This window comes from Oenanthe melanoleuca, chromosome 4, assembly GCF_029582105.1.
Source record: "Oenanthe melanoleuca isolate GR-GAL-2019-014 chromosome 4, OMel1.0, whole genome shotgun sequence".
In the NCBI taxonomy this organism is placed as follows: Eukaryota; Metazoa; Chordata; class Aves; order Passeriformes; family Muscicapidae; genus Oenanthe; species Oenanthe melanoleuca.
In genome coordinates this window covers 48401691-48415313 of record NC_079337.1, presented here as the reverse complement: position 1 = coordinate 48415313, position 13623 = coordinate 48401691, and the positions used below count along the sequence as shown (strand labels likewise).

Below are 13623 nucleotides of genomic sequence, written 5' to 3'. Positions count from 1 at the left end.
AGGGCACAGCGGGCAGGGCAGGGCATCAGCGGGCAGCCCAGAAGGCGGCGGGTAGCACAGGGCACAGCGGGCAGGGCAGGGCACAGCGGGCAGCCCAGAAGGCGGCGGGTAGCACAGGGCACAGCGGGCAGCCCAGGAGGCGGCGGGTAGCACAGGGCACAGCGGGCAGGGCAGGGCACAGCGGGCAGCACAGGGCACAGCGGGCAGCCCGGGAGGCGGCGGGCGGGCAGCCCCTGGCCCGGCCCGCCTCCCCGCGCGGGAGGTGCCCGGCCGCGCCTGGCAGCCCGCGGCCGCCGCCCGCCGAGGGCACTTCCCTGCGGCGCGCACATCCTGAGGCGGTAAGCGGCGCACGGGCAGCCCCAGCCCCGGCCTGTCGGGGGGCGGCGGTGGGGCCACCGTGTCCCCGCTGCGGGCCGGCCCGGGCGGGGCGAGCAGCGTTTCGGGAGGGTGGGGGAAGGAGGAAGAGCAGCTCTTGGCGCAGAGGAAGTGAAGAGTTGCGGCGAGGAGTGCGGCGAGGAGTGCGGCACCCGGCCCGTGCCTCAGGCGCGCTGTGAGGGGGCGAAGGCTGCGGGTCCGGCCCGGCCGCTCCGTGCCGCGGCGGGAAGGGCGGGCTGCGCTGCCGGGCCGCGGCGCGGTCCCGCCGTCGCTCCTGACGCGGCTCGGCGAAGCCGCAGCTCTGGCTGGGCGAGCAGCGGTGCTGCGGGACGGGGCGGCCGGGCGGGAGCGCAGCGCGGACGGGGGAGCCGGTGCTGGTGTTCTCGGCTGGCGGGGTCCTGGGAGAGCTGGCTCCTCGTCAGGATAACCAAGAGACCTGCTTGAATTTAATCTGTCAGTGACCTGAGGTGCCTTTAGTTCCTTTTCTCTCTTGCCTGCCGTTTCCTCGCACATCTATGCAAAATCGCTGGGTGTAGCTCCTCCCAGAGCCCGCTCCGTCTGAGAGCAGCAAAGCGGCTCTTCGCTGGGGACGCACGGACCTTTCCTCCCGCGCCACAGCCCAGTGTAACTTTCCATCCGCCCACGGCGCTCCTATGGCCCTTTAAATTCGCCAACTAAGTCAGCAAGGGAATGATCTCTTGAAACTGCGTTCACGAGAGGTATGGAACGAATGTGGTTATTTATAGCGCACTTTGAAAAGATTGAGGCCTTTGTGTGCTGTGTTTTATTTGGGAGAGAGGCTAACATGGCAGATCTGCTGTAGGAACCTTTAGTAGTGCAGATGGTAGGATTTGTATCTGCGTTAAGCCCAGAGATTGAATGGAACATCGTGGGTAAAAATTAATAAATTATGCTTTTTCTGAATTGCGAATACCTCTGAGCTGATGCATATGACTACACTTTTAACACTCGTAAGTGCTGAAATAGAAATTTGTCTCGGGTTGTTATATAGGAATGCTGAAAATCATAGGTAATACACAAAAGTAGAAATGTTTGCAGGTGAAACAAACGACAGGATGGAAAGAAAGTGAAACACATTCAGTGATAAGCAGGTGACTTTACACTTTTTTCACTTTAATTTGGTTAACTGCAAAGTTGAATGCTGGCATTTTGGCTGTGGATGTGCAGTTGAATAAAGCGGAATGTTCAACAGTTGTAGAACAGCTCAATATTTTGTTCAGATCTGTATGAGGCTGAGTCAGAAGACTTCAATCATCAGCATATTAATTTCCATGGACTTGATTAAGGAAATAGCAATAGGTGTTAAGGGCAGGAACAGTCAGCTATTTTCTTCACTTAATAGTTGATTATAAATGTTTGGTTTTAATCAAGAACAAACTAGCATTTTGTTGCATTTTTTTAATTAATAGCCTATTTTTAAACTTGAGAAGTGATATAAATGTTGGCTGTGCTTGTAAATATTTTAGGTGTGTTTATTACTGGAATCAGTAACAGAGTATACAGTCAAATGTTATTCAACACCCAGTCTGGACTTGGTGACAGCATTTAAGCATTAAGTCTTTTCAAAATCAGGATTTAATGAAAAAATAATGGAAATTAAAACTAATTTTTGAGGCAAATTTGTTTCTGAATTTGCACATGCCCACAGCAAACGATAGCTTCAGAAGGAAACAGCAGATAATAAGTAGCTGTGAGATTAAAAGAATATACTTGCAACAAGAGGGGTGTGTTGTGTTTCCAAGTGCCCATTGGAATTAAATAAAAAAGGCTTTTTGAGTGACCGTGTCATGACATACTTAATACACATTCCCATTTGTATTTTTCTATATATCCTGCCAGGTGGATAGAGAAATCTGTCAGCTTGAGCAAAGACAATGTAAATTTCAGTTAGGGATCAGAAAGAGAGGGAGACAAGTGGTGTTTTGTTCTGGCTAGAGTTCCAGAGTTCTGGCTGCAGGCCAGGGCTTCTCATAATCCTTAAGTAGTGTGATATTTCTGCTAAAATAATCAGTGGTGAAGTGCAGCCAATACCAGTGCCTCTGGTTCCATTTGTCAACCGGGTTCAGTGCTAATGCCACGCAGAGAAGAGCTGAACAAATTTTTGCTATTTAAGAACCAGCTGTTTTTCATAAGACCTTGCTGTATGATTGCATTTTTTTGCTTGGCTTCTTGACGGGGAGAAAAACTGTCTTACTTACATAGACTAAAGCTGCTGTCCTGAGCCTGATGTGGAGTAACTGCACAGTTGTCTCTCAGAAAAACTGCAAAGGTCAAGGAAGATGGCATCTTTCTGTTCAAGTCCCAGGTCAAACCCCTCATTTATTCATTGCTGTCTGAAAGCTCTGACTGCTTCCTTGCTTGGCATATCTTCTAAGCTCATCAGTTCTGCTGTGAGTCCCAGCACTCCAACTGCAACCAAAACAGGGAAGGAGCTGGAGGAGAGTGAAGGGTTGCTTAAGCCTGCAGTTACCAATGTTCTGAACAATAGTTTAAAACTTTTCATTGCATGTCTGTATTGAATTTAGTCTAGTTCAAAAGAAAGGACTAAAGAAGGATAACACTTCACCACTGTCAAAGTTTCTGCCTTTTTTTTTTTTTTTTTTGGAGGGAATAGGGGGAGGGTGTGTGTATTCTTTTGGTTTAGAACCTTCTCTCTCCTCTCTTTGTCTTTTCTCTGTATAGTTTGAATCTATCCCAGATCTCCTGGAGTTTCCCCAGGTGCACAAACCTGATATTCAGTGCCTCACTTTCCCAGGTTACTAACACAATAACTTCGTAAGATTCTCCTTCCTGACCTCAGAGCTTTCCTGACCCCATCTAACCAACTGGCACCTGGAGCCAATACCTTGCCCTTGTGATATAGTCTTTGCTGTCTTGAGAGAAGGTGAGTTTTGAAGAATGATGTCCTGCATGATGCAATGCTTCTTAGACATGTACCTTCACATGGGGTCCACAATGGCAGAAATAATAGTTTGTGTAGCTCTCCCTTTTGTGCTGTCTTGCCATCACCCTGACTTCTCCCTGAAGGGATCCCTTTTAACTTGGTGGCATAACATGGTGAGAATGTAACTTGATTTTGGAGAGCAAGAGTCTAATATTATTTTTTTTTTAATTAGGTTAGGGTTTAAAAAACACAGTATCAAATTTTGCTAGAACAGGACTGTCAGTGTATTGCATGCTTCCTAAGCCTGCTCCTCACTTGTGTGAACTGGCTGGGTGTATCAGAGCAAAAGAGAAGGTGAGGATAAAGGGCACACATATGTATATGCAGTGTCTATCTTCCACATTAATGAGTCAGTCTGGTGTTCCTCAGTATAGAAGGCAGAGATAGATCTGTTAATGTGGTTTGTGCAAGTATCTTATGCATTACAGTTTTACTGGCTGTTTTTGTGCTGATGGAGCAAATACAGCTGAATCAAAGCAGGCTAAGCAGGAGGAACAATAAGGTTCATGTTCTCTATATCTCTATAAACTATCTTACTCAGCAGCAAAGCTGTCAGCTGAGGAGTGCCACTTGAGCTGTTCACAGTTTTGAGTGCAGGGGTATCTAACATCCTTCAAAAGATGCTGGTGGAGAGGGAAAAGAGGAACTGTCCCAGTTATGTCTGTGAGCACTGGAGAACGCCTGGAGACATCTAGTGTGCAAAGGAAAGCTCAGAGTAATGAAGCTGAATGGTGTTTAGAGCTGCCAAATAAATATCAAAGTTGAGGTAGAAGGAAACTATTGGACAGCTTTATTTTTACATCTTTTCTATTACCTCTTGGATTAGAGGTGAAATAGACATTTAATAAGCATAAGTTAATTAGACACTTAGGAGGAAGAGGAAACTTGTTTGATCCTACTGTACTAATTTGTATGGTAAACTCCTATGGCACCTGCAGAGCCAAATTTCAGAGGGGATGAACTGAAAGGGGCAACTGGAGATGGGTAAAGGTGCTAAAATTCCAAGCGGTGGGGTCAGGGCAGACATGGATGAGGTGAGAGCATGGCTACTTTTTGCTTGTAATGTCTACTTAATTTTATGGCTGGGAAGAGGCCTGTTGAGAAGAACAAAATTATTTTTAGGTCTAAATTAAGCATGTACATAAGTACTTCATGGTCTTGAAGTAAAACATAGTCCTTGGTGTAAACTTGAAGGACATTAAGATGAGCAGCTGGAAAGTGGCATAATTTCTGGTGGGCTTTGTTTACAGTGAAGGGGAAAACAAAGAAAGAATGGCTGGGAAAGGGAAATGGAACAGGCAGAACAGTAACATACAGAACTATATGGGTTAGATAAAGGAGACTTTCTGATGCTGCTGAATTTGTGCTCTGAGAAACTGCACTTTCAGCCTCTCCTAACATTAGGAAAAAAACCTAGCATTTTGACTTCTACTTAATAGTTTTGATTTAGTAGTGAGTGTTTTTCTTTGGAAATAACAAATGCGGACATTGGAGTATTTATGCTGTTGACTTTGCAAGGTGTTTATTTTTTCTAAAAAAAAAAAGAATGCCAAGAAGCTTCACGTTTATATTAAATACATTCCAGCAGCACAGTGTTTGTTTAAGAATGACAGAATATCAGCCTTGGGTTTTTTATATAGTGTTCAGTCTTCAGAGTTAGCATGCAAAATAATATATTATATTGTGATATTAATTTATCTTTGAGGCTGTGTTACCTTGTAGGTCTGGGGTAAAAGAGCTTGGTAGATGGTGGTAATCAAAAGAAACTTGAAAAGTTGATTGAAACAAAGGTGACTTAGTTATATTTTTACGTGCCTTTAATTACATTTTTTTTAAGGAGAGTTCTCAGAAAACACAAATAAGAAATTGACCACAAAAAATATGTGGCTAATACATCATTGTCTGTGTGGTAGTTCAGTTCTCTTGTTTTCAACTAAGAATGAAGATTTCTTAGGCTTTCTTATCCTGTTATCTATGCCGCTAAGTGACAGGAACACTAGAAGCTAATACCTCAGTTTTTATGTAGTTTAAGACTACACACCATGGTAGTTATGAATAAATCAAATCTTCTCTTCAGTTGCTGAACTATTTTTCATTGTTGCAGTTAAGGAGAAATAATTTGTAATAGTTTGTCAAAGAAGAGACCATTTTGGATCTGACAGAAAATTATAATGTTAGCTGCATTTAGCAGTCTGTGTTGAGAAGGTGTAAAAATGCTTCCTGAAGTTGCTATCCCGTTTAGAATCACAGAATCATTGATGTTGGGAAAGATCTCCAAGATCATCATGTCCAGCATTTGACTGAACACTGCCATGTGAATTAGATCATAGCACCAAGTATCAGGTCCAGTTGTTTCTTGAACATTTCCAGGGACAGTGACTCACCACATCCCTGGGCAGCCTCTTCCAATCCTTTCCACCCTTTCAGTGAAGAAATTCTTCCTGATGTCCAACGTTAACCACCAGTTTAATGCCATTTCATTTAGGATATAATGCATTTATGTGAGTCTAAAATATGCTTATTTTCTTGCTTATTTGTGAAATAAACACAAGTTGTATTATACTTAAAATGAGGTGTATAAATTCTGGATTTTCATGGCCCTTTTCCCCACACCTCCCCCATGCAGATACACACATAGAGGTTTATGAAAAGACTTTTAAAAAATTGATCTACACATCTAGACTGCTATTTATTAGGAATTCAATGAATAGTATCTTGAAAACTTGCACTCTTGCTAAATTTGCTATTCTTGGAACTGGTAATGTGACCACAGTGTTCATTTGTCAAAAGATGAAAAAGTTTCAAAAAAGTAAATGTACCCAGAGATGATTACTGCAGTTCTCTTATTTTTACAGTTTGCCAGTTACTGCAGAAACATTTTTCCCCACTGGGACATTTACAGATTTGTTGCATTTTAAACAGCTCAAGGTTAATTTCCGTCTTGAAATTTAAAAAAAAAAGTGTTGGGGCTTTTTTAATGCTGAAATTTCCTTTCATTTTCAACAAGGTGAAAGACTTAAAAATTCAGTCTGAAAATATTATTACAAGAGCAAATGAAGGACAAAGTTTAATGGAAACTCATAAGAAAAATAGTGCTGGTTTTGATCATATTTGTAGATGAACAAAGATAAGAAATACTGTTGCCACAGTAAACAGATGCCACTTATTCAATACTTGTTCAAATAGAATTAAAATGTTTTTTAAGGATATCTTGGTACTATTTATGTTGTTTTAGATAGTTCTTATTATGGGATGTTTTATGTTCTTATTATGTGCAACTCTAGTAAGACTGATGGTAAACTGATGTCCTGGTGTTTAAACACAGGCAATTACAGGCCTGTCAGCCACGTGTCAGTCTCACACAATATAAAGTAACAGCTGAAACTGGGGTCAGTTAAAGACGAGTTAAAACAGGGTAGTGTAACAAATGCCAATCTATGTGGTTTTGTGACTGCATTTTGTGAAATTGAATTTATAAGTAAATGCAATTATTTGTTTTCATTATTAAAAGTACTAATATCTAATAACAGTAGTGGTAGTAGATGCTGGGTATAACAGGGTTACCACAGGTTTGTGTGTCCCTTGGTATATTCCATTTGATATTTTAAGAAATGAAAATGACGCAATGTCAGTCTGGCTAACATGTAAGTAATCCTGTCTGGCTGACCTGAGTTAAAATGCAACCATGAATTGTGATCATCATCTGTTCTTCCCAGAATGCTGGAAGGGTTGTTGCTTGTGGCTGGGCAGGTTTTTCAGTGATCACTCAGTTGGCTGCTGCTAGTATTTTTAAATGACAGTGACTTCTAGAGTGTTATTTATTGAAAAAGTCTGTTTGATTACAACCAATAATCACTGGGCAGACTACACCTAGGGAAATAACTCCGTGTTAGTACCTAAATTCAAAGTCATCCATCTATGGGGAAGAAAGTTGTCAAGCTGACTTTTTTTTTTTCCTCCCCCTAAATGTGTAGGTGTCTTAGCAGGCAGTGACTTCAACTGTCATGAGGGTCAGAATAGCTCAGCTGAGTTCTTCCTGTGATAACAGGATTGAAACAGGCCAGTGTGATCTTCATGTGCCTGCCCATGAAACAGACACAGGCTGGAAAGAATGTTCATTGTAATTTAGTTACTCATTAGATAGTTGAGCTAAGGTCCTAAAGCAAATTTTTAACCAGGATTGACTCTTTTCCAAGTAATGTATTTATTACAATTATGTTTGTAGCACCTAAAATAATAAGGCCCAATGCAAAGAGGGGGAACTTGCTAGATGGGCCGTGGTAGTTCTCTTCTGATGTTAAGCTATAATTTGTGTTACTGAGAGTTGGTTTTTCATAGAGTTCCAGCACCTACATAACTCTTTCTTTTCCTTTCAGAATTCTTCTGTTCCTTAATCGGAGGAGCCATCCAGCATCCAGATAATGTCAGATAATGGGACTGAAATATTGGTGAATTAGTCCAGGTTCCCTGAAGGACTGTAAAATGGAGCCAATAACTTTCAAAGTTAAAAAGTGTCGAACACCTAGTGATTTCTCAGCAAGTTTCAGTCTCCAGCTCGTGGGTTCTCTCCCAGTGCATTCCCTAACCACTATGTCAATGCTGCCTTGGATTGTGGCCGAGATCCAGTTGCTCAGTGCAAAGACTTCCAAAGAAAAACCCAGCATCAGCCAAATCCGACTTTGTGTTTCAGCAGCCAGTTTGCGATGTGAGCCAGACACAGGGGAAACCCAGCAGTGGGATCCTTTAAATTGTTCAAGTTTGTTTGAGTACAAGCCACAGCAGGTCCACAAACTGATTCACAACAGCCATGATCCAAGCTACTTTGCTTGTCTGATAAAGGATGAAGCAGCAAATCAACGAAGTATCTGCTATGTATTTAAAGCTGATGATCAGACAAAAGTAAGTAAAAAGAAAAGAACCGAAGTAAGCATCCCTGGAGTTGTTTTTGTGCTGTTTGAATCCTTTTACTACTTGTAAGACCTTAATGTTTTACTTACAATTAGAGACTACAGCTCATTAAAACTTACTTACTTACTTCATTTTATGTTAATTGCACAGTGGAATTTGAACTGCACAGTATGTGAAATGGAAGGTGCATATATCTCCTACAGGATCAGGACCTGAATTTCATCAGTTTAAAAAACACTTTAGTTTGGAATATGGGTTGAAATCTTGGCCCTCAAGTCAGTGAGAGCTTTTCTGTTGATGTCACTAGGACTAGGATTTCACTCTCGAGTCACTGTGAACTTTATCTAATCCTGCACTCAGACCTCTCAAGTTTCTGTTTTCCTGAGTTGAGACCTATGTGACTGGGAAACAGAGATACCTCCTTTCTCAGAAAGAGGGGAGGGTAGTGTGGAGCCTCCATAGGTATCATATCTCTAACAGCAGGACCTATGAAAGCCTTTACCTAGCTCTATAATTCACAAAGCTTGGCAGGCAGGTTTAGGGAGTGGGAGCAAGGCACAGTCTCAGCACCTCCGTGACACGCAGGCTTGCTGCTGTGTGGTGTGAGACAGGAATTGGGTATGAACCAGGACAGTATGCATGTCTGGCAGTGGGTATGATTTGGCTTAGTCTGCATTTCCTAACCAGTTCCTAAGCAGTTGTGTCTTTGCTGAAAAAGTAGAAGCATTAAAATTGTTGATCTCTTCTGTCTGAGAGTAGTGTGAGACACTGACTCATAATGAGTAAAATGAGTAGGATTTAACACAAAGTTATTGTGAACTATTGGGGACAAAATTATGACATATCTTTCTCCTCTTGAATGTTGACTCTAGTCTCCATAATGTTGGAAAACAGCATGCTCACTTGATTCATAGGTGGTGTCCTGCTAAAGAACCCTGGAAGTATTATGTGAATGTACACCACACATGGGATTTATGCCAGCCTGCTCAATAGCAAAACTTTGTGCAATTCCAAATCTGTGGTCTTAAGCTTACAGCTCAAAACATGTGGAAACAGCTTTAGTTAAAGCCCCCCAGATAAAATGGCAGTTCCAGTAAATTAAAAGGCAAATGTGTTGTAAATCATATGCATTCAAGAGAGAAATCCTGTTAAGTTAAATGTAGAATACCAAGTTTATGTGTGTAAGAGCAGAAATAAGAAATAGACATTTCAAAACGTGGCATTGGATAGCAACTGGTGAATGCATTTTCCAGTTTGCTTATGCATTTGCTTGTGCTTGTGATTTTCCAGGATTCTGATGAGAACACAGCACTGCTTACCTTCAATACATTTTTTTAGGCATTTTCTTTTGCAACGAAAGATTCAAGATTCTTCATGTTTGGTCAAATTCCTGCACATGTTTGAAATGCTCAAGAAAAAAAATTAAGTCTCTAGTTAAATTTGCAGCTGTGTCTGTATGTTTCTGGAGACAACACCCAAAGTTTTTGGATGCCTGTTTTAACACAGCTATCTATCCTTTCAAAAACTTACCTTCCACCTGGTCTCTTGCCTTGCATGCAAGAGCTGGTTCTCTTGATTTCTTTACAGTCTAGGTAGACATCCAATCAGCATTTGTGGACCTCTGTTTTAACAAAAAGGTAATGGAAATGCCAGGTGTTCTTACCATCTAAAGTGAAGCCATGCCTCTTTTACTTAAGTTTTGTGCAATTTCCAATTTTGAGTAAGTTCTTTGTGCTTTGTAGGGTGTTGTTACTTTGCCCTGAATATGGTCCCATAATGCCTTTTAGCTAATTGATATTTGTGTATTTATCAGGAGGAGTGAACTGATGTTACCTATTTTGCAGATGCCAAACTTGAAAGGATAGGCAATGCACATGTGCCTTTGTTATAAACTTTAGGAGCTGTTTGTTAAAAGCCAGTGAATTGGGATGAAGATTTTAGAATTGTTACTACAGTTTTTGTTCAATTTCAAAAGTAATAACTTTTAGAAACTGGACTTTTGCAGCCTGTTCAACTCAGCAGATTCCTGTGCTGGCACTCTTGGTTGTGAGGACTCTTTTTTTTTTTTTTTTTCCCTGTTTGCTTCAGGTCTGTAAAAGAATCACAGCTGTCCAGGTACATTTAGTCACAGAATTTACATGTTCATAACAGTCTTTAGTCAACAGTCTTGGACATCTAGACTTTTGTGATAATTACTAATTACAATAATATTGTAAACTGCAAGAGCCACAATGCTTTGTGTCTGCACATATAAATCTATAGTAGGGTTATATTTGACAAAGAGTTCTTGGATTAAGTCAGGTCTGACTGAGGATTTGAAGTAGAAGGTACTTTGTGGCTTTGCAAATAAATTCTGTATATATTCTCACCTTAAGATAATTAGAAAAAAAGGGGGCAGGAGTATGTCTATGGGAGAAGTACAGTAGGAAGATTAGGATGTTAAGACAAAGAAGCAGTTGAGTAGAAGACTAAGCACTTAAAGCCTTTAAGAGGAGGACAAGAAACTTGAAAGTCATGCAGAGAGAGGCATACCACTGGAGATGGTAGAAGGTACAGAAATCCAGGAATGGTCAGGCTTTTATCATCAGCATTGCAGTTAGACTGCAGTCCATTAACTGTAGTTCTACTCCTTTATAAACACAAGTTGAGCCAGAACATACATCTGATTAATGAAGAGTTATTTTACTGTTTAATATGAGAGTTTTGTTAATGTTTCTGGTAATGTTTAGCTCAGCTCTAGAGTTGATGGAGGTGCATGCCACTGGATGTTTTTTCTGCATATGAATACAAGGCTCTTGGGTTCCTTGTTGCTGCATTTCCAACATATCTGCTTTAGAGAAGAAATAAGTAGACAGGTAATTAACACAAAGTAATGTCAGGATTCTTTGCAAGGAATTCTTTCTTATGCTGCTGTTTAGCAGTGAAAGAGAAGGTAGAGCCCCATTGTGCTCTTTATCTGCCCTCTGTAGGATCTTCTATAATTGTTTCCATTGTACCATCATAGCAATGTATGGTTCACTTTCCCTGCTGGATAGCAGGAGGGAAGGATGAGATGACACTACTTGACGAAAATCATGTGGATATGGAGATCATTCCACTCTACTTGATGCTTAAAGGATGGGTTTACTCTGCCTAGAGAGAGCTTCTCTTATGGTTTAGAGTCTTCTTTCCTAGTAGATTTGTCAGACGTGGAATCTGGAGGATTCCTTCCTTCCTTCCTCCATGTATAACCTTTGTAAGTTCCCACTAGTTACAAAGAGTGGAGTTTCTTATCCTTACACTTCCATTTTGTAGAGGCTCTGATGTGGCCTCATAATTTCTGCCTGAGGGTGGGGCTGAAGCATTAATGCATGTTCTTTGTAGGTGCTCAGGAATGGAGCTGGATTCAATTATATTGCCTGCAGGGAGCTTATGAAGGCTACTTAAAGGTCAGGTGAGTAATGGTGGGGGAAGCTGGGGAAAAATTAAATCTCCACTAAATCTGTTTGCAGAATAGTCCCTTGAGCATAAGAACACAGCCTTGCTGAACACCTTGGTGAGAGTGCTTGGCTACTGTAGGAGTGCAATAGAAATGAAAGCATACATGCTCCACGCTCTGTATGTCCCCAGTGGCCTCTGGTCTGGCATTTGCTTATGTACTACAGAAATGTGATGCTGTTGATATCACTGTTGCTGTTGAAAACTATATGCTTAAAAAAATTATTGATATTTTAGTCCTACATTTGAGATGTGCTAGTTCTAAACTGTTTGGAACTGCAGGTGAAGTGTCCTGTTTCCTTCCTGAGCTGATTCTCCCCAGCTTTCCCTCTGTATGATGCCCTGCATTAGTGCATCATCAGTCCAAAAATAAAAGAGAGAAATAATGTGAAGCTAATGGCATACTGTAGTAGGGTATCCCCCTCCAGCAAATGCAAAGTAGCCAAAACATTATGGAGGATGAGTAATTTCTGTTCTTACTTTCAGCTTGGAAAAGTAATTCCAGATGTCATTATGTTGATCCTTCTTTGGTGTATCAAATTATTTGTTTTACTTAGGTATGTTTAATCTTACTTGATGGATGTTTGGGCTGGCAAATGGAACACGGGTCACTAGTTTATCTGACTCATGCCCTGAGCTAGTATAGATTTAAGGCAAGTTAAGGTTGTGCTGTCCTTCATGATACTTTTATATTTGTTGTAAATGAAGACTAACAGTTCTAAATGTAATGGTTTCACAGAGGTCTGAGTCAGAGGACATTCAGTATCTCAGCCTTTTTCCGTGTCCTGTGTTCTATTGAGCAGCAGGCTCACGTTTTCCCAAGCCTGCCTTCTGTCACCTATATAGCTATACAGACTTTTTTGTAGCCTTTGACAACCCTTGCTAGATTAAATTCCAGGTGGACTTTGGCTTTCCTAATCATGTCTCTGTCTTGGGTTGGCAAGTTCTTATCGAGGCTCTCTGGCAACTGGCTGAATTGACTTTGCCCTGCTGTGTTTTTCCTACTGCAGATATTTGAGTGGTTGAAGTCCCTCATCAGGACCAGGGTATGCTAATGTGAGGCTACTCTGAGCTGTCTGTGGAGTGCATCATCCACCTGTTATTTCTGATCACAGGGAAAATAAATTCCAGTATGCACAGTAGAAGTCAGCAGACAGCACTGTAATTTTTAATTTATTTTTTAGTGAAGCTCAGAATGCTTGAAAGTTTCCCCTTTTTTATTCTGTGATGTGAACTGGAGGTCTAGATAGTTTGAGGGAAAGCCTAGAAATTTGAGCCTTATGTCTTGCAAGGAAAATATTTCTGTGACATTTCCAATGCAAAACTGTAGTATGAAGAAAGGTAAAACATTCAGTTCAGATTTTTAAAGGGTTACATTTTGTACTGGTGTTTTTGTTTGTGTGGGTTAGGGGGTTTTTTTGTCCCCAAGACTCTGGGCACAAGTTGTCATAATAGCCTGTAATATATGCTTGTGTTTACCAGAGCAGTTAATGCTATGATAGCAAAACACTGGGTAGAGCTTTTCTGCTTAATAGGAAAATATTGCCTGTGATTTAAACAGGATCACAGCTGCACAAGACGTGTACAAGTCTGTGTGGTTCTTCTGAATCTTCTCTCTGTAGTGTCATCAATCAGGGACAGCTTTCGGCCCAGGCATTTGCAGGAGTGTTACCCTGAGAGTTGCAGTGTATGTATGGTTGCAGCAGACTGGGACACCTGCTCGAAACCTGACCCTGTGATTGACTTCACCTGTGCCAAATCTGCCCCAAGGCAAACACAGATAGGACCCATCTCCTTACACTGAGGCAAGTCTCAAATTGTAGCACTTGGCCTGTTGCTGAGCCTTTTGTTTACAGCTGTGATGTCTTCTGTTGAGGTCTTCAGGTTTTTTGTCCACC

The 13623-nt window shown here is 41.4% G+C and overlaps 1 protein-coding gene across 11 annotated transcripts in view; it reads left to right on the top strand.

The window, feature by feature from the left end:
* Window positions 1-234: 234 nt before the first annotated feature.
* The window catches only part of TBC1D1 (TBC1 domain family member 1), a 97859-nt gene continuing 84470 nt past the window's right edge, over window positions 235-13623 (top strand). For 2 of the 11 annotated variants that reach the window (XM_056489752.1, XM_056489769.1), the window contains exons 1-2: window positions 876-1094; window positions 7717-8239. In XM_056489752.1, coding sequence (XP_056345727.1) covers window positions 7823-8239 — 417 coding nt within the window. In that variant the 5' untranslated portion in view covers window positions 876-1094; window positions 7717-7822. Of the gene's footprint in view, window positions 339-875; window positions 1095-2604; window positions 2702-3066; window positions 3281-7716; window positions 8240-11611; window positions 11682-13623 lie in introns of those variants that run through there. The other 9 variants (XM_056489753.1, XM_056489754.1, XM_056489757.1 and 6 more) reach the window with 7 other exon arrangements.